Raw genomic sequence first — 22009 nt, forward strand, 5'->3', positions numbered from 1 at the left:
TAGGCAGCCAATATGTAGGTGTAAGCACAAAGCCTTGGGTGTGCATATGATTTACACATATGGATACTGAGTGATGTTGAGTTTTTTTCCCTAGTGGACATATTCCAGGTGACCATCTCCTCAGCGATGTTTTGGCATGTGAAGGGGTCAGCTCCACCACTGGATGAGCTTCAGCCATATATCAGGGAGGTCAGTGATGCAGAGCCTGAATAATGGATGGGTACATATGACATAAATAAATAAATACATACATACATACATTCATAGGTTCATAGGTGTTTACTGGGCTAACAACCACAAGGCCCTTTTTAAGCCTAGCCATGCATCCCAAATCTCTGACAAGTTCTGCTACCCTTGATAAGTGTAAGCATGGGCCTGGGACATGAACCATTTACAGGTTACCTGTCTACATCAGAGACATATGTGCCAATATCTTGCATTACACACTATTGTAAGACAAGCCACGGTGGTGCAGCAGTAGCATTGTTTCCTCACAGCAAGAGGTTCTCCTGTCCGATTCTTGGCTAAAGTGCCTTCTGTGTGGAGTCTGCATATCCTCCCCACGGTCGAGTGGCATTCGAAAGACATGTGTGAATGGGCATGCCTTCGTTGAAGGTTGGGTGTCGGGCTGGCAACTTGGCGCCATAAAAAAAAACCTACTGCCAATCATTAGTGGACTGGAGTTCTGCTGTGGTGACCCCTAACCAGGAAAAGCTGAAAGACAAACAAAAACACACTATTGTAAGACACCTATTCCTCTTTTCATGTTTTTATACTGTTTGCATTTATAGATAAAATTCTCGGTTTTATTTTCTCTCAGTTTTATATTTCTCTTGATATTGTTATCCCTCTTTGTTATCCTTTCCCTTTCTTATTTTCCTTCATACTTAAACCTATACATTTTCTTTTGCCCTTTTCCCTTTCATATTTTTTCTTCCTTTTATTGCTCTCCAACTTTCCTCTTCTCCTTCACTTATTCTGATAGCGCTTCATACTTTCCTCTTCTTCTTCACTTATTCTGATAGCGCTTCATACTTTCCTCTTCTCCTTCACTTATTCTGATAGCGCTTCATACTTTCCTCTTCTTCTTCACTTATTCTGATAGCGCTTCTTACTTTCCTCTTCTCCTTCACTTATTCTGATAGCGCTTCATTTTCTTCCTTCCCTTTTACATTTCCTTTGTCATTATCTTTATTAACAACACATTCTCTATTAATGACTGTTTTTGTGCTCTTTCTCTTGTTTTTTGCTCTTCCTCTTGTTCCACCTCTTGTTGTGCATTTATTTCCATATCCTCCTCATTTATACTGTCATTACAATCCATCCATCCATACACGTCCCATTTTTCATATTTAAAACATTTAATTTTACATCTTTTTGCATCATGACCACCTTACCACAGATATAACATTTCTTTTATCACAATTGTTAATTAGATGGTCATCGCTATCACGATATTTCACTTTAACTTTGTTGCCTTCTACATTCATTATACTTAGAATATGCACAATTTTTTTCATTTTCCATTTTTAATACAACATTATGTCCTCAACCCCAGTCCATAAACTTATATTGTCATATATCTTAGTAATTATTTCTTAGTAACTTTTTTACATACAGTCCTTAGATATTCTCTCATTGTCCCCTTTTCAATGTCAGTTTGGAATTGTATATAGATTTTCTTTTTTGTTTCTCTGTCAAGTACTTGAAATACATATAAGTTCCATGGGTTACAGTTTTTCTTTTTTCATATTCCCCCAAAAACGTTTCCATGCACTGCCCAGTTCAAAAATAATGTCACAAAATGTAACATTATTAATACAAATAAAAGCTCTTGCCTCTTTTGGAGTAGTGCCTTAGAGGGTTATTATAGTGTCCCAAATATCATACCTGTCCATTCCTTTATTTTATTAGATGCTTATTCTTACTAAAGACTTCCTTTTCTTTACTTCTGTCTACTTTACGTTTATCTTTTCTTCCACTTCTTTCATTTTCTCTGCATATGTTTTTTTTTTCCTTCAACAAATCTACTGCTTCTTTTTTTATTTTATCCATCATTTCTACCTATAATGCAGCTCTCTTTGAACTCTGGCTCACTATTCACCATCATGTCTTGTAAAAAATAATCCCACTAATTCTTCCTGCCAAACAAATTTAGCTGGAATAAATCCTCAGTGTCCTCACATTTCTAGCATCTTCTCCATTTGAAATTAATTTTGTTGAAAGCTTGACTGCCTTCTCAGTAACCACATTAACAGCCGCTCCACCATTTAAAGGCATGACTGCCTCCTCCTACATACATCTTCTGAATGCTTCTCACCTAGCGTTCCCCCATATCCATCTTCCACTTTTGCTTGATTACTTTTCATAAACAAATATGGAATACATACAGAATGCACAGAATTGTAAGTCATTATTCTTCCTGCTTCTCTGAACTTCCACGGCACCTCGAATTGAAGCAAAAAGTACCACCATGAAATGGGATCTACTTGCATCAAACCTGAGTAGGGGTTCTTTATTAAATGCCATATCATAGTTACGTTATTTCCAGTATTTACATATTACACATTGTTTACAATTATATGCATTTTATACGTATTCACTTTATTTCTGACAATATCCATTTGCCATTGAATTTAATCTCATCTAATCTTTTGTTCCATATAGTCCATATAATATAAAAAATCTTATCAGTTTTACTTAAAATCATTCTGTCCTTTATTACCATAATACCCATATTCTGACATATTCATATTTCTAGCCGTTATACTTATAATATCTTCCACAATCTTATTTTCACATACTTTTCCCCACAAATCCTTTATCCTTTAACAACTCAAGAAAACATGTTCAGCAGTTTCAGTTTCACCACAATGATTACATAATCAGTCTTGTATTTTTTATATTGCACGTTAGCTTTAATTGGTAACTTCCTTATTGTTAATCTCCACAAAAAAATCTTTACATTCATAAAATGTTTTATACCACCCAAATCTTGCTTTTACAACTTTTTTTAATTTTCTATTTGTTTCACTGGATATATACAATAATATTTATTTATTATATTTAAATACCATTCTTTCCCATTTGTCTTTACATTATTTCTATTTCTTTTCCATAACACAATTACCTCTCTATTTTTTCATTTTCCCATTCGGATACCCTTTTCATCTTTTTCATATACCCACCCTTTCATATATTTCCTTATATTTTTCTGACATTAACACATCTATCAAAGCTCTATCACCTTCTTTTAACCATGTCAACACTTTATATAAATTCAATGATGCTGCACAAACAATTGGATTAATTAAATCTAGTCATCCTTCCTCCTCGTTGACATATAACACCCCTCTTTTAACTGGGTTTAACCTTGATCCCCATATAAATGAAAACAAAACTGACATTAAATATTTTTCATACTTTGTAGGCACCATAAGCACACTTGCTAAATATGCAATTTTTCCCTATAAGATGGAATTGATTAAATATACTTTTTTCTTGTATGTCAACTTATATGTCCTCCAGAATAAACATATATTCCTTCCTTTTTGCATAATATTTTCCCATTGCTGCATTCTCTGCAAGTAAATCCCATATATTACTCCTAATATGTTTCATACTTTTCCAATGCCCCCTATTACAGTATAGCTCTTGTTCCAATACCTTTATTTTTATCCTTATTTATGTACATACCAATAACCTTTAAATATTGATTAAGTTGTTTATTTAATTTAATTTATTTATTCTACATTTGTTTACTGGGAAAGTCTGACTGGACACATGCCCTTTTTCTATGGAGGCCCGGGGAGAAAAGCTTCACATTGAAACATATAGAAATACAATATATAAGTAGAATATATTGGGCACCAAAGTTAAAATACTATCTAGATACAGTTTAGGCAAACAGTTATACATACAGATTAGTTAAAGAATATCAAAGTTTAGCTAATACACAGTAATTTTTAGCCTAATTGATAGAATCAGTAGATCAAACAATAAGTAGAGAGACATTGCATCATTAAGCCTTTCTGTATAAGAAAACAGAGACCAATATGACAATTACACAAATTCTAAACACAGTTTGCTAAGAAATTGGATTGTCAAGTTTTAATATGCCATCAGCTCTACAATGTTATTGTACTATGGAGTGTTAGTTTGCAGACAGACATAGTCATCAGACTAGACAGAGGGGATGAATCTGTCAGTAAGTAAAACAAAGTAGTAGCATAGTCAGAGGGAGAGGTTAGTCTGGTGCCCACCAAGGACACAGCCATTTATTGAATAAGTGGCATATCAGTATTGTTTTAAACTGGGCTAGTGATGAAACCATTGTAATGTTTTCTGGTAGTGCATTGCAGATTTTAGCTGTATAATTTGAGAAGAGGGAATCTCCGGCTTGGGTTTTGGTTATATTGATTTTTACCTGATATTTGTTGGTGGACCATAGGACTCTGTTAGTGGCATATGGTCATAGAGTATTTTATGGGCCATTGCTAACTGGATGCAGTGAAGGCGATGGGGACCCCTAGCCCGTTGCGTTGCTTGAGTGCTGTACAATGGTGAGCTCTAGCTGATAGGTTTGTAGCATATCTAGCAATTTTGTTATAACAAGATTCAAATTTTGCCAGCTCAAATTTTTTTATATTTGTGAGTATGGGAGCTGCATACAACAGTGTAGAGATTAAGTGAGACTGGGCAATGGTAGTTTTAGTATTTTTGGTGAAGTAGTGTTTCTTCCTAAACAATGTTCTGAGTTTTTTGTGTACTTTTTTTACTGTTTGGGAAATATGAAGATCAAATTTTAAGTTGCAATCAGTTTCATCTCCTAAAGGTTTGGTGTGTGATGATGGGAAGATGGTGTTATTTAGTGATACAATGTTGAAAGTATTAGTGGGTGGGGCTGGTTTAGTGGGTTGGAAAATCATATGTTTGATTTTTGAGGGGTTTAAAATTAATTCAGAGTTTGTAAGCCAGGTCTCAACTGCTACAAAGGATTGTTGTTAGGTTTTAAAGTTCTTGAATAGAGGAAGTAGCACATATCACTGTCGAATCATCTGCATCTTTTAAGGCTCAATTTATCTTACTATCCACTGCATTCATAGTGAATACAAATAAAATACTATTTGCTGGACATCCCTGCCTTATACCATTTCTTATATTTATTTCTACACTTAACCATCCATTTACCATTATTTTCACGTTATTATTGTCGTACACCAAAAATATATTATTCTGTCACTTATATTATAGTCTTTGAATATATTGCATAAAGTTTCATGTTGTATCTTATCAAACACTTTACTCAGATTGCCTGCCATAATTTTCTTTAACCTTCCTGTTTATTACATCATCTACAGTTCTCCCACTATCAATGGCAACTCTTGACTTCCTTTTTCATTTTTATCAAAAATGGTGCCTTCAAGTTCATTATTTACTTTATTTTCTAATATGTCCTCTGTTATTTTAATAACTATCTTATAATCTGCCCCTGCATAAACATGTTTACTGCTTTTTGTGTTAATATTTTTTTTTGCAAAAGTGCTTTTTCACTGAAAATGAAAATAGCGAGAGATTGGCTGTTGCTGCTGTCGCGCTACAACGGGGATAAGGGAATATTTCCTCTTCCCTACTGTAGTGCGATCTTGCAGTCAGAATATAAAAGTAGGGGGTGCAAGGGGGCTTGCCCCCTGCATAAACATGTTTACTGTTCTTTGTTTAATTTGCTTTTTTGTTTTTTTTTTTGTAGACTTTTGCGAAAGTGCTTTTTCAATGGAAAAGCACTTTCGCGAAAGTGTACTTGGTAATTTTGGTGCCACTTACATGAGCTTTCTCTCAACAGTACGAGATCATGTGTATGTATGTATGTATATATATATATATATATATATATATATATATATATATATATATATATATATATATATATATATATATATAGATCTAGGACTTATGACTGAAAGATCAAAAGTCCAAATCCATTATCACAGAACATACTTTACCAAAAGTGCTTTTCACTGAAAAAGCGCTTACGGTAAATTATGTCTAAAATAAAATACAATACTAAACCTACTTCTTTGCAGGGGGAAAGCCCCCCCTGTACTCCCCACACCCCCCACTTTAATATTCTCACTCCGAGGTTGCACTACATTGGGAAAAAGGGAATTTTCTCTTATCTGCATGACCGGCACAATGAGCATACTTATCCGAAAGTTCTGCTTCAGAGAACAGCACTTTCAGTGAAGTATGCTCGGTGATTTCTGCTTTGGTGGAAAGTGCATTCGGGGATCTGTATGGATCCCATATATATATATATATATATATATATATATATATATATATAGGAGGGCTACAGAAACCTGACAGCCCAAAATCCTGAAAGTTTAAAATCCTGAAAGTTCAAAATACTGAAAACTCAAAACACTGAAAACACACAGGATACCAAAACTCACTATATTCCAGCACAAGTACATACAGAAACATATTACCCTTCAACTATATGCAGGGGGAAGCCCCTCCTGTACCCCCACACCTCCTTCTACTTAAATATATCAACTCCAAGATTGCACTTCCATACACTACTTGCAATCTTGGAGTTGATATATTTAAGTAGCAGGGGGTTGTGGAGGGTACAGCCCCCCACATGGGGGTGAAGGGGGGCTTGACCCCCTACTTATACTTGGAGAACAGTAATATAGTTTGTGTTTTATTTGTTTCTGTATGTATTTGTGCTGGAATATAGTGAGTGTTGGTACCCTATGATTTTTCAGTATTTTGAGTTTTCAGTATTTTGGTCTCAGGATTCTGGTCTTCAGGATTTTGGGCTTTCAGGATTATGTAGCAATCCTATATGTATATATGTATACACACACACACGCATGCACACACACATACACTTATTATTTCTGTTATTATCTTAAGATCACTTTCCTCTTTTTTTTTTTCAAGCCACAGTTGAAGTCCCCCACTAATAGCATCTCCATGCTCACACCAACATAATCTAATTTTTTTAAAAACACAACCTCTCTTTCTTTTTTGTAACATCTGCATAAACTGCAATAATTCTATGTACCTTCCATTCCAGCTTACATATATCACTATTTTTCTACCTAACGTTACAAGGGTGTAATCTAAAATTCCTATTGATTTTGATATACTATACCTAATCCTGAGCATATTTCTTTTCCCATATTCCAAATAATCTCACAGTCCCATAATTTTTCTGCTTATAACTTCTTCTGTTAAAATTTTTGTATCTTCCAATATAATAATATCCATGTCAGGAGTTGAACATCATTCCAATATACCTAGCTTTCTTTTACTGTTCTGCATACGATTCACATTTATAGCTAATATTTTTAAACTTTCTTCTTATTGTTCATTATTTCATTCTTCTTCTGTATTTGGCCGTTTTATTTTCTCTCATACTTGCACTCCTAAACTTCTGTTTCCTGTCATCTACGCTTCTCTCTTTATAATTTTTGCTCTTTATCACTCTCCGGTTCATGTCTTCTCGTTCACTTGACTCCCTTTCTTTTCCTCTCCTTTCATGTATTATTTTTCTTTGTCTCTATTTTCTTTTACCATTTTTTGCTCTTCCTGTTCATTTCTTGATACTTTTCTGCATTTTATTCTTGATGTTGTTCGTATTTATCATCCTTGTCCTTTTTATCTTCAGTATTTTTCTAAAAAAAAAAAATGAAATGTACCACAAAGGGAATACAAAACTTCTTTAATCCAAATAGTAAAAACAAATGAAACAGTTACACATAAATGCCATACAAGTTAAGTGCTTGTATCTGGGTATCTCCCAAACTTCATCAGAACAATTGTTTTCTAACTCACAATGCTTTGATATTAACATCAGCCAATCAAATAACCCCCTACACTCTTATCCTAGTTACCAATTAGCAGCTGAACAATAAGTTAATAACCCATTGTTAATAATCAAAACATTTGTTTTCTTTAAATTTCTTTTTAAATTTTCTTTTTAAAAAAAACATAATTCATGTGTTAAAAAGGGGCTCCAACCCAACCAGTTCAAACCCCTTTTAACTTAAATAATATTCCCAATATACAAGTGGTGTTTTGAAAATGGTAAAAGTGTAAATAGTCAACCTGTTGTACCAGGTAATTTAATTTTTACTCATGAAAACTATCCCTTATTTAAAAGTAAATCAAGATCTTTATAACTTGGCAGCCCTGATCTTTAAGACACTATTGATACTAATCATTTCATCCAAACTTGGGGGGTTTGCAGGATCCAGTTTTATTTGCCAGTATAACTCGTTGTATTCCAGCCTAGCTTCCCAATGTCCCCCTTAGGGTCTTGTGCAACTTGTTCCAGTATAAAAATTGTATGTTTACTTTTCTGACATTCTCTGTGGTGTCTAAATAGTGCATTGGTGTCCTTCTCATGAGATACATCATAAAGGTGTTTGTACACCCGCTTTCTCATTGTCCTCTCAGTTTTTCCTATGTAAAAACTTAAACAAGCCTCACATGTAACCAAGTAAACCACCCCTCTACTGATACAGTTAAAATTCCCTTTTGGTTTAAGATGTAAGTCTCTACCTCTCAAAAAAATCACCTCTCTGCCATAAATTTGCATTGGTTACAAAAAACATATTTGTATCTTCCAATTTTCCTGTTTTTATTAATTTGTTTCCTTATGTTGGTGTATTTCTCAAACATCTCCTTCAAATTCATATCCTTTCCCCTAATAAACATGGGGTTCTCAGTAATAATTTGTTTAATTTCTGGTTTACTGTCAGGACTCCCCAGTATTTTTAGTAATATTATCAACATCCAATCAGGAAGTAGAGAATGTTGTGTATAAAAGCTAAATTGTAATTTTATTCAACAACAGACCTGTTTGCTTCTTCTGTGTGCCCTAAACACAACAAAGGGTAATGCTTGTGTTCTCTGTCCATCCTTACCTCCTGAATTAGTTTATCAATGAAGGTAATGGGATACCCTCTTTGTAAAAATAATTCCTTTTTGAACTTAGTTTCCTGTAGAAACATTTCAGGGTCACTACACATCCACAATGCCCTAATTAGTTATCCTTTTATAATCCCTTTCTTTTGTTAATTTGGATGTTCACTGTTAAGATGTAAATATGAGTTGGAGAAGGTGTCCTTCTGAAATATCTTAGAATGAAACCTGTTTTCAATAGGGTCTTTGTAGATACAAACATCTAAATAGTTTATCATCTCCATGGAACATACATGGGTAAACCTCAGCAAAGTAGTGCTTCCCTCTATATAACTCAAAAATTCTTTTAATTGGTCCTCAGTGCCATTCCAAAAAAAGGCAGATATCATCCAAAAATCTTGTATAGCAAACTGTATTCAAAAACCAGTTGGAAGTAAATAAGTAATTATTTTCCCAATGGTACAAAACTAAATTTGCAAATAAGGAGGCACACCTGGCCTCCATTGCTACTCTTTGAATTTGTTTGTAGTATTCACCATTAAAGAACATAAAATTGTTCTTAAAAATGGTTTCCATGAATTCTATAATTAAGTTCACCTGTCCATTCCTTAAATATTCACACTCAGTCAAGGTCTCCTAGAACCATTCTAAGCATTCTCAATGTGGTATACTAAAGAGCAAGTCAACAAATGTTTTCAGTGATTTTTAGGCATTTAGTTTTGTGGTTCATTAACAGTTATTCTGCAATCCAGTCATTTTACATTACGAGGGTGAAAGTATGTGCTATTATGGCAGGAGAGAGCTAATTTCACCTATATGAGCTTGGAATTCCTGGCAGAAATCTCATCATGCACTTATGTAATAGGTTTGTGGGCATACCTACTTTAAAACTTGATTTTGTCTGCTTGTCTATAAGCCTCATGTTTGTGTGAGCCTTGGCTCAGTTATCCAGAGCTGCTCATTGTTTGGCAAAGATGCATTCCAGGGAAAACTGTGAACTATGTTGTAGGAAACTTGGAAGTATGTAGCTTTTTAGTTTTATTGTCCACTAATTAATGAAGACAAAGTGAGGACAGGAGGAAGAAGGGAATGACAAAAGGGTGGGGCAGAGAAATGAGAAGGTGTAGATATAGAAAAAGATACAACAGACGAAGTGCAGAAATATTTACTGAAAAAGAAAAGCACGTGGGAATGGAAAACAGGTGTAGGGTACTAGAGGCAGAAGAAGAATCAAAAATAAGGTGGTAGGTTTACCGAAAGGAGAGTGGAGAGAAAAAAGGAGGCCAAAAGATGGAGTAAAAAGCATAAAAAAGGGGAAAAGGTTAATATAACTATAGCATCAATGAATGCAAATTGTAAAAAAGTGATGAGCGTGGTGCTTGAATGGGGTGAAACATTTGACTCAGAGGTAATTTGTTTACTTAATATAAGCTGTGCAGATAAAAGGAAACCAGTGGAGTTTGAGATGCTGTGGAAAAGGAAGGTGGTGAAGACTACAGGCCGTGACACCTACTCAGCTACTGATACAGGCCGTGACACCTACTCAGCTACTAATACAGGCTGTGACACCTACTCAGCTACTGATACAGGCCGTGACACCTACTCAGCTACTAATACAGGCTGTGACACCTACTCAGCTACTGATACAGGCCATGACACCTACTCAGCTACTGATACAGGCCGTGACACCTACTCAGCTACTGATACAGGCCGTGACACCTACTCAGCTACTGATTTAGGCTGTGACACCTACTCAGCTACTGATACAGGTCGTGACACCTACTCAGCTACTGATACAGGCCGTGACACCTACTCAGCTACTGATACAGGCCGTGACACCTACTCAGCTACTGATACAGGCCGTGACACCTACTCAGCTACTGATGTATTACTTAAAATGAAGAGATTAAAATGTTACATATAATGGTGGTGGCGTCAGGGAGGGTTCTAGCATTGTATTCAAGAAAGGGGCTGGAGATGTTCAGACTATTGGTTTTATATACATATACAAATGTAAATTAAAGGAAAAATTGTTTGAAGAAATCAAAAGTTTTGCGTTAGTAAATATGTCCATTATGGTGGTGGGTGACTTTATTTGTAATTTAAGAAAGAGAAGGAAAATAACACAAGATGTAAAACTGATGAGAGTGGCAGTAAAAAATGTTAAGAATAAGTAAAGGGAGAGAAAATATTTTACTTAGCACACCGACAGTTTATATATTGTTTTCAGAAGATGTGAGACAGTAAAAGATGAAATTATAATTACTAATCTGAGGGTCTGGATACAAGTGTCCAGTCAATTATAGTACCACAAGTGTAATTTCTGAATAAGTGAGTGGGGGTAGTAACAAGTTGGGGAAACATTTATGTGGGAGGTGGAAGAGTTGGTATTAAGTAGATTCCAGTCAGTATTAATGTCTACTAATATGATAGTTTGATGAGGTATAGAATGAGACATCCAGGACAGAATCTGTTCTAATGTGGTAATGTTGTCACCTGGGGAATGTAGATGGATGCTGTAGTAAGTGTCTTATGTTGGTTCACCCTACAGTTTAGTAACAATATCTCAGCAGGTTTAATGCCTGGAACAGAAAATATTACGGTGGAAAGCCTATATTTTACACAAGAGATCAAAAGCCTGGTGAAACTTTCGCAGCATATATAACCAATTTGAAAAATAAGGCAAAACATGCACATTCGCTAATGTGAGAGATGAATTGATAAAAGACAAGCTTGTGTGTGGTATTAAAGATGATGCTGTGAGAACGATTTTGCTTCAAGACAGTGACTTAACTTTGAATAAGGCTATAGAGATTTGTCAGATATAGGAGCCCACAGAGAAGCACACAAACATGCCTACAGATGAAAAAAGCATGCTTGCAGTGCCATGCAATATTATTATTATTATTATTAATTATTATTATTATTAATATTGATAGTGTGCATAACACTAAGATGAAACAGAAGTATAAATCGAAAGGGTTCTTGGCTGCTTCAAACTCTAATACCAACTGTAAACCAACAAAGTTAGCTGCAGCACCAAATTGTATTAATTGTCGTAATTGTGGTGGAAACTATGAGCCCAAGTGAGAGAAGCGTTTAACTTTTGGTCAGCAGTACCACACATGTAAAACATGAAATCATTTCTAAGGGTTCTGTAAATCTAGAGGGGCACATTCTTTTATTAAAAGATAACATTCAAAGAAGCAAGTTGATCAACTAGAAAGCTGTAACCCTGCTTTTTATGTTGCTGGTGTGTCTGTGCTTGGTGAAACAGTCAATGCAGTAGATTTGTGGACAAAGAGTGAAGCATTTTGTACTGTTCTGATTAATGGGAAACCTGTAAAGCTCAAAGTTGATACTGGTTCAAAGTGCAATGTTATGTCAGCAGAAATGTTTGACAAAGTAAAAGCTGGTGGGAAACTTAATCTGGCAAAGTATGCGAAGCTTGTTGCTTATGGTGGTGAAGAGATTCAAACTAGAGGCTCGGTATTCCTGCTGGGAACAGCTATGACTTGCAGTTTTACATAGTCAAGAGACAAGTGCAGTCATTATTAGGTCTCATGGACAGTTTAAAAATGGGACTGCTTTCATTTAATAAGAACTCCACCATATAGGCACTTGTAACAACAAAAATTTTGCGCAAACTATTTTTTCTGACTATGCTATTTTTAAAGACAAGTTAGGCAAACTCCCAGTTGTGTGCTCCATGACGTTTGACCATGAGGTAAACCCAGTTGTCAGACTAGCACAGAACGTTCCAGTAACCCTGCAAGGCAGAGTCAAAGCTGAGCTAGACAGAATGGAGCAGCTAGGAGTAGTTTGTCCAGTAGAAGAACCAACTGAATGGGTATCAGCCATAGTGGTAGCTCAGATGATATTAGAATATGTATTGATCCAAGAGATGTGAACTCAGCACTACAATGGCATTATCCAATGCATATAGTCAAAGAAGTTGCTGCCCTTATGCCAAATGCCACTGTTTTTTTTTTCAGTTTTAGATGCAAAAAGTGCATTTTGGCAAACTTTGCTTGATCGAAAATCATTTCTAACTACTTTCAGTACACCATTTGGAAGATACAGTTTTTTGAGAATGCCATTTGGGATAAATCCTGCCAGTGAAGTCTTTCAAAATGTGATGGAACAATTTTTTCTGGCTATCCATGTGCTATAATAGTAGATGATATTCTTGTAGGAGGCAATGGTGAAGTCGAACATGATAGAAACCTCAGGAAAGTTCTGGAATGTGCTTGTGAAGTGAGTCTTAAACTGAATCCTCAAAAATGTAAATTCAAGCTGCAAAAAGTTACTTATGTGGGTCATTTGTTTACCAGTTCAGGCTAATGACCAGATCCTTCCAAGCACACTGCAATTTTTGAGAAGCCAGCTCCAGACATTGTCACACCTTTCCATCATTTTTTTTGGCATGGTCATTTATTTAGGCAAGTTCAGTCCAGATCTGAGTGAACTTGCAGCACCGTTAAGAGAGCTGACATGCAAAGATGCAACCTGGTCCTACTCAGCACGACACCAAAGAGCAGTTGATGTCCTGAAAGAGAAAATTGCCAGTCCACCCACCTTAAAATGTTATGATGTTCACAAACCAGCAACTCTTTCCTGTGATGCTTTATAGTTTGGTCTTGGTGCAGTCATTCTTCAAGAGGGTGGACCAGTGGCTTATGCAATCAGAACTCTAACCCAAACCAAGATGCAGTATGCTCAAATAAAAAAAGAGCTTTCGGCAATTGTGTTTGCATGTTCGAAGTTCTGTGATTCAAATCGAAACTGACCACCAACCTTTGGTCACTATTTTGAAAAAGCCAATGCACACAGCCCCTGTGACACTGCAACACATGATGTTAAAAATGTAAAAGTACAATTTTTACTTGGTTTATACTGAACAGCATGACAATGAGAAACCTGATTTTGAAGTCATGAAAGTGAAATTTTTTCTTCTACATGTCTTGATGAGCTTAGAACTCACACAGCTTCAGATCCAATTCTCCAGAAGCTCAGCCACTTAATCTGCGGAGGATGGCTGTCAAAGCAATCTTGCTTACCAGTTGACATGCAGCAATATTTTTTTTTACAGATATGAGATTTTGAGGGAAATGGTATCATCATGGAAGGTCCAAAAGTAATTGTTCCAAAATCATTACAACAAGAGTATATTATAATCTTGCATCATGACCACACAGGAACTGATTCTACCAAATGAAAGGTGAGAGGACTAGTATTTTGGCCTTCTATGTCAAAAGATATTGAAAAGGAACTTTCAGCTTGTTCTGTTTGTAGTAGTAATAAACCACATCAACAAAAAGAACAACTTCAGCTAATTCAGATTTCTGAACTACCTTGGTCTACAGTAGCTACAGATATTTTCAAGTGGAATGGTCAATATTACTTGGTGTTAGTAGACTCTTATTCAGATTGGTTTGAGATTGACCTGTTTCCTAACCTATCTTCCAGTGCTGTCATTACGTAGTTGAAGAGACATTTTGCTGTCCATGGTAGTCCTCCAAAGTCATTTCTGACAATGGTTCACAGATTACAAGTCAGCAGTTCAAAAGATTTGTTGAAATGTGGGACTTTGTTCATGTTACTAGTAGTCCTGAATACCCACAATCTAATGGCTTGGTTGCACGCGCAGTTCAAAGTGCAAAACAGCTGTTAGAGAAATCCAAATGAGATAACACTCATGTTTTTCTTAACCTGCTTAATTTCAGAAACATTCCTGGTGGCAATTTACTTGGTAAGAATTTGTTGATTCCGAGTGCTAAAAACAACAAAGCAGTAAAAGCTCAACTCCCAAAGAAGCATTTATCCTAAATGTCTTACTTTGACAAAATCAGCACCCTCTGAATCCATTAAAATAAGGAGAGATAGTGAGGATGCAGACAACAAAAGGATTTGACTGACTAGGACTTGTGAAGCATTTGTGTGAGGAACTGAGATCATACATCATTGAGTTGCAAGGTATGGAATTCAGGCAGAATCAGAAACATTTACTACTGGTGTCCAAGCCAGTGTTACAGCATCTTGCCTGTAATGGAGACTATAATTCTCAGAGTGATTTGTCCAAAGTTCCTGTTCCAAAGAACATTTCCTCATCTGTTCCTGAAAGCATCCCTGAAAATATTGAAGCAGAACATTCTCCTGTGACTCTCCCTGTTGCTGAACCCAATTCTGATTATTATATTATGAGGTCAGGTCATATCTCAAGACCTAATCCTAGATATTTGGCAACCTGGACATAGGTTCATAGGTTGATACTAGCCTATGGCCCTAGGGCATATGCAAGTCTAGCCATAACAATTCCCTGGCCATTTCTTCCCGCAATATTTATTTCCCTGGACCCCTGTCTAGTAGGGTGACTGACATGATCCCCGGGGTGAATTTCTTATCTCCCATCAAATCGTCAAGGTTCCTTTTGAAGAGGGCCAAGGAGGCGCTCTGCTTGACATGTATGGGCAGTCTATTCCAGAGTATGGGGAGTCTCTGGGTCAGGAACCTATCCCTCCAGCATGCTTTGTTCATTGTGATGACAAGGTTTAGATACCTGGAGCATGTGGCTCTGAGGGATTGGGATTTCTTTAAGTAGACCATGTCCAGCAGCTCAGGGTTTGACATGGCCTTGTATGTTAAGCAGAGATCACCTCTGAGTAGACGATTTGCCACAGATTATAGCTGGAGTTTTTTTAGATGGTCAGCATAGGGCATCTGCTTTAGGGCTATGATTCTTTTAGTGAGGTATTTCTGCGGCCTTTCCAGCTGTTGCAGATGTCTTGTGAGGTACATACCAAACAGGGCATTGTACTCTATAATGGGTCTAATGAGGGATGAGTACAGTGGGACAATGACCTCCTTTTTTCTGGATGAAAAGTCCTTAGTGATAAGGTGTGCCACATAGAAGGATTTCCTGACTGTTTTGGTGATGTGGTTATTGAAGGTGAGACCACTGTCCACCTGTGTCCCTAAGTCTCTCATCGCACTTTCAGTGTTTAGTGTACTGCCACCTATGTGATAATTCATGTGTACATTGTTTTTCCCAAAGGGGATAACTATACATTTCTTGGCATTAAGCGTTAGCCCATGGCTCTGGCACCAAGCATCTGTTTCTGTAAGGCCCTTTTGTAGAATATCCACATCATTTGGGGATTCAATAATGGCTTCCAATTTGCAGTCATCTGTGAACATTGTTAGCTAAAGTCCCTTAGTGCTGGCCTGTACTTCAAAGATGTAGATGTCAAACAAGAGCAATCGCAGGACTGAACTCTGAGGTATTCCACTTGTCTGGAGTTGGATTTGGAATCAGCTACTTTTACAGTCTGGGTTCTGGCAGTAAGCCATTTGGCAACCCATCGAGTGACGTTGGGATTTATGCTCAGGCTAGGTTAGTAAGTTTATCTATGATTCCAGAGTGGGGGAATGGTGTCAAAAGCCTTGGCAAGATCCAGATAGTCTGTGTGGACTGCCTTACCCTCGTCCACAGCTCTGGAGACTGATTCAAAGAAGTCAATCACGTTCAGGAGACAAGATTGTCCCTTCACAAACCCAAACTGGGTGGGGTCCAGTGTTTGAAGGTTGCCATTGTCTTTGATTATAAGTTCCATAATAATGCGTTCCGGGCCCTTGCAGACCAAGCTAGTCAGACTGATGGGATGGTAGTTCCCGGGATCCAAGGTGGATCCCTCCTTATGGAGTGGGATAACTGTAGCTGTGCGCCACTCAGTGGGCACAAAGCCTGAGGTAAGGCCATGATTAAACATGACACTTAGGTGAGGTGCCATTCATGTAGTGCACAGCCCGGGATGTCATCTGGTCCCATGGATGCTATATTCTTAGCTTTGGAGAGTGCAGTTTCTACCTGTGAGGCCATGATTACCAGAATTTGGCAATCTTTTGGTATTGAGATGGGCCCTTTAGGGGGTGAGAGGGGGTGAAGTTTCAACTAAATCGATCTGCCAGGATATTGACAATATCCTTGTGATCAGTATATTTAATGCCATTCTGTTGTAGCTCAGAGCAGATCTGGGCATTGCCATTTAGATTTTTAACATAACTATAGAATGCCTTGTCTTTGGAATCTTTGGCAATTTTGTTTTCGTAACTAGCTTTAGAGGATTTTATGAGGGATCTCAGCTTCTTACTGGGGCTGGTAAGGGAGTTTTTTGCATCCTGGGGCTTTCCTCTTTTCTGCTTCCTTCCTTCTGTTGTATAGTTTGTTTATGGCAGGGGAACTACCAGATTGGCTTCCTTTTTTTGGAGGAGAGCGTCTTGGTTCTATTTGGGATGGCAGGATTCATGCAAGAGTGGATGTGCTTGTACAGTGCCTTAGTGTAGGATTCAGCAGTCAAATTTTCAGCTCCCGTTTGCATGGGCGTCATGAAGTTTGTCACTTCTGACTTGAGTAGCATGAAGTTGGCTTTGAAGAAGTTTTTTATGGAGGTTTTCTTACTGGGGGGTGAGGGTGGGATGTGGATGTCAAGGGTGATTTGCTTAAGGCCAGACCTGACCAATGAGGGGGTGACCACTGGTGTGGAGCATTTATCTCCCATGTTGGTAATGACCAGGTCTAGGATATTGGAGCCCCTGGTGGGACAATGGATTAGTTGATCCAGCACGTTGGAATTTATGAATTCCAAGAACCATTGGGAAAAGGTGTTGGTACCCAAGTAGTTTTCCCAGTTAATGGCAGGGTAGTTGAAATCATCAATTATTAGGGTGATTGGTTGTATCTTAATATTTTCCAGTATGTTTAGAAAGGTGTAGTGAGAATCTTGGGGCATGGTGGGGGATCTGTAGCAACTACAATTTGTATTGCAGTCTTACCTAGTGTTAGTTGCACTTGGAGAATTTCTGATGCATTCTGTTGGGCAACTAGCCTGAAGGTGTGAATATGCTTGCTGAATATGGACACTCCTCCACCTTTAGTGTTTCGATCTTGATTTGGTGGCCAAAAAGTGTGGTAAGAGTTGTAGCCTGGTATTGCAGGTGTGCTCTCTGGAGCCTTGAACCAGGTCTCAGTTACTGCACAGATATCAATGTTCTCCATTTTTAAGAGTGCCTCGAGAAAGTGCATTTTGAGGTTTAGACTTCTAGCATTGAGTAGCATTGCCTTCAGATTTTGCATGCTTGTATCTGTTACGGTGGTGTTTTTTTTCCTTTGAACCTTGCCTAAAATAGACACTACAGGGATGGCAAGAGCTTTAGCCAGTAACCTGAATCCCAGGGGTGACAGGTGCAGACAATCTCTGGCAAAGCATTGTGGTTGTCGATCATGTCGTCCCAGGCAGACAGATATTGGATCCCCCTTGAATGACACCAGAAGCTTAGCCAGTTGTTGGAAGTCAATCATTTTGTCCTTATACTGTGGTATTCTGGGTGAAGGCAGGATGCTACTCAGGGCTAGGGTCATACCTGCCTAGGTCACATGATCCAAGAGCTCTTCCATGTCTCTTTTCATGTAGTCCAGGGAGGTATGTCTCAAGTCGTTTACTCCAACATGGACAATGACAGAGTCGTATTTGTACTTGTTGTGGAGTGACTTCAGTGCATGTGTTATGTGGCAGATCCTGGCACCCAAAAGACAGCTGACTGTAATTTTCTCCTTGTTCAGCCTGGTGAGTGGGACATCAGTGTGCCTGACTATAGAGTCACCTATAAATAAAGAGTTGGGTATGTTCTCTTGCCTTAGGGGCTATTGTTGGGTGGCACACTGGTGTTGTGAGCTATGTGTCACTTTGGTTGTGACTGGTGTTTGTTTGCATTTCAGTTTCGGAGGTCCTTGTTGCTTGGGCAGGTTAATGTTAAAGGCCTCCACATATGTGAGTTTAGTGTTGTTATGTGTGGGTGTTGATGGTGTGGGTTTTGAAGGGCTATGTGTTGCTTGAGGTGTAGTGCAGGTGTTAACCTTCTCCTCTTGAAAGTCTAGCACAATCTTGGCTGGAGAGAGCTTTGCTTCCAGTTTGGCTATGTAAGTGCATCTCTTGCAGGTTGTAGTGTTGGGTGGTAGGAGGAGAGGGTTATCTGTGTACATGAAGCAGTTGCTGCATTGCCCCAGTATGCCCAGATTCACCAGGTGGACAGGAGACATCAGCAGAAGCTGACCCTTGGACATGCCTGTTTAGGTACAAGAGCTGTTTTCCCTTACCTTTGCAAGGCACTTTACATTTATAGGCTGTTTAGTGCCTATGATTAATTTTTCCTAATTAACAAAGAGAGTTGAGTGCTGGTATCACTTTAAGGCTTCCTAGTGCTTTCCAGCACTGATTGTTTTCGTTTGTTCATGTCTGTATAATTTGCGTGCTCATTTAATTGTCATTTTCATTTGCATGACAGATCAGTCAAATAGGGAGAATGTAGATCAGTATGTGTGTTGTACCTTTAAGAGCCATCCCAGTCTATGGGCACGTGCATATAAGTACTGAGAACGTCCAAGCAAGAGTGACATTTTAAGTGAGCAGCTGAAGTGAGAGCATGTATGTGGGTAACAGTCAGCTTGTGTAGGTTTCATGTTTCAGTCATCCATCCTGATATGTAATAGCCTACTTAAAAGAACACCCAAGCTTCATCTTCTTATCTGAATGCACAAGATGAGTGACAAATGTAGTAGCTCCCTGGGTCACATGATTTCCCAAAGGATACAATAATGTATTTTTTTGTATTTGGTTTCAATCCATGATTTTGGCATCAGTTAACTATTTGGAAGCAGCCTCCCTGCAGGACGGCTAAGGTATTTAGGGATTCAATGACTGCTCCTTGCAGGATGGCTAAGGTATTTAGGGATTCAGTGACTGCTCCTAGCTTGCAATCATCTGCAAACTTAGTCAGCCACAGCCCTTTGGTATTTGCTTTTATTTCAGAAACGTTGATGCCAAACAGGAGAGGTCCCAGCACAGAACCGTGGTTTGTGATACATAAAACTGACCTGGAATTCAAGTAAGCCAAAAGTACATGCACATAATGTATAAACCAAGCAGAAAATGTGTAAAGATCCAAATCAACAACACCGAGGTGCATGCACTCTGATTAGTTATAATTAAGATAAATGCAGTTTAACACTTAGGTTTAGGGCACTGGTTTAGGCATGCTGCTGTTGGTACAATGTTAATGCTAAAATTGTTTGTCTCTAAAACAAAAATTACTCACAGATAGTGCAAACCCATGCTACTTTTGAAATATATTCTGAAACAGACAGTACTTTGTTGATATTTCCAACTGTCCATGTGTAAATAGCCTCACCTGTGAATCTTTAAAATACATGGCATAACTAACTCAGAATACACCTGGATCATTATACTGTTTTGCATTTACAGATGGAAAACAAAAGGAGTTGGTGGAGGCTATTGACATGAAAAATGTTGTTCCAAATACTGAACCCGAGACCTTTGTCAGTGTGAAAGGTATGGCTATTTGTCATTTAATGATACTACAAAATGTATTTAAGCCGCAGAAGTGTAAACATTGCATTCTAGACTGGATGTGCCAACGGTAAAATGGTTTGCTGTATAAAAAAACTTAACTAGCTGTAAAATATAATTTATAATTGCAAAAGAATATGTTTGATAAATAATATTACTAAGGTACTCTAAACATTGAGATATATTTGATAATTTGAATGCAAAATGCATAAACAGTTGTAACAGTTCCTTGAACAACAATAACTTCCATCGTTTGAATTAAGAGCGAGGAACCCAGTTCTGGACTTTATATTCTACAAGCTCACTCAGAACTGACTGCAGGTTTTTCTCACAGCAGTGGTCCAGCACTAGGTAGGGATAACATTAAGGTGCATCTTTCATAAGACACTGGCCACAATATTAGGCAGTATTAGGCAGTTAAAGCAAAAGCTGGGAGCTGGACACTAATAAGGGTGATGATCTGACCTGCAGTAATTAATTTGTCTTAACACCTTCCGCAGACAAAAGGCTAAAGGGAAGCTCGTACTGAGGGCCAAGAGCTTTGATGATTAACAGTACATATCTGAGAACAATATCGATGTGGAAGTCATGTTGATATGCATACCAGTGAACGGTCTAAAAGGGAAATGACTCCATGAATGACAATGCATATTTATGTCATGTTATCACGTGTGTCTTTTCTTTACCAAATTAGCTGGTTAAAAAAAGAACTTTGTCATTGTTCACTCATTTAGTTGAGTATCACTTTTAGCCTACTACGCCAGTTTGTCATCACTGCTTCATTAATTTCTTGTAAAAATATGTTTTGCTTCATAATACTGTCTATCCATCTGCATTACCCCTTCTTTTGTGTATGCTCTATCCTAGCATCACTGTCTTCCTCTGTGTCTTATACTTGCATTATGTAGCCAAAGTATTTTTTTTTTTTTGCTATAAGATTTACATTAGTCATTTGTTAGAGATTTTGGATATTAGTGAGAATGGCACTTTGAAGCATTTAGTTACATTGTCAATTTATTGTGCACAAACTTTTTATATTGAATCCTTAATTACTTGGCTATTACAGGAGACAAGATGGCACAATTTTAAACTTAAAGCAAGAATGCAAAACATTTTACAGTAGCATAAGCTACTCTATGATGCAATTGCAGATAATTACAATATATCTAATTAGCGATGACTAGTTCTGCTAGCCTGTACTAACAAACGAGTGTCAATGTTTACTTTTTGTAAACATGCAAATATGGAATTATGATGGGATATCTTATTTTAAGAAGAAACAAAATGTCCTACTCTATGCTTTTTGTCATTTGACATTCACTATCACACTTGTTGGTTCATATATTTTGTCTACTAGAAGATTGCATTGCTGTCATATTCCTTTTAAGGAGCAAGGATTTTTGCACACATTGCTAAATCATTCTGTCTTACCCTAAGTTCTAATTGCATTTAGGAAAAAATCAATTTAAAAAGACAAATGAGTGTTACATATACAAATTATAAGCCATTTTAACATACACTTTCAATTCCCCCTTAAATTTGAAATGTATTAAAACAAATTTGCTCAAGTAATTAATGGGTAGTTGTTACATAACCCTGTTTTTTTGTCATACACATTGATTTTAAATAATTGTATTAGCTGATTTTTT

The 22009-nt window shown here is 37.3% G+C and overlaps 1 protein-coding gene across 1 annotated transcript in view; it reads left to right on the plus strand.

The window, feature by feature from the left end:
- Positions 1 to 22009, plus strand: part of LOC122810818 (complement C3-like) — a 1708896-nt gene that overhangs the window by 1059369 nt on the left and 627518 nt on the right. Inside the window, exon 23 of the mRNA XM_044082377.1 lies at positions 20256 to 20342. Coding sequence (XP_043938312.1) covers positions 20256 to 20342 — 87 coding nt within the window. The remainder of the gene's footprint in view (positions 1 to 20255; positions 20343 to 22009) is intronic.

This window comes from Protopterus annectens, chromosome 9.part0, assembly GCF_019279795.1.
Source record: "Protopterus annectens isolate FY-2018-M chromosome 9.part0, PAN1.0, whole genome shotgun sequence".
In the NCBI taxonomy this organism is placed as follows: domain Eukaryota; kingdom Metazoa; phylum Chordata; order Ceratodontiformes; family Protopteridae; genus Protopterus; species Protopterus annectens.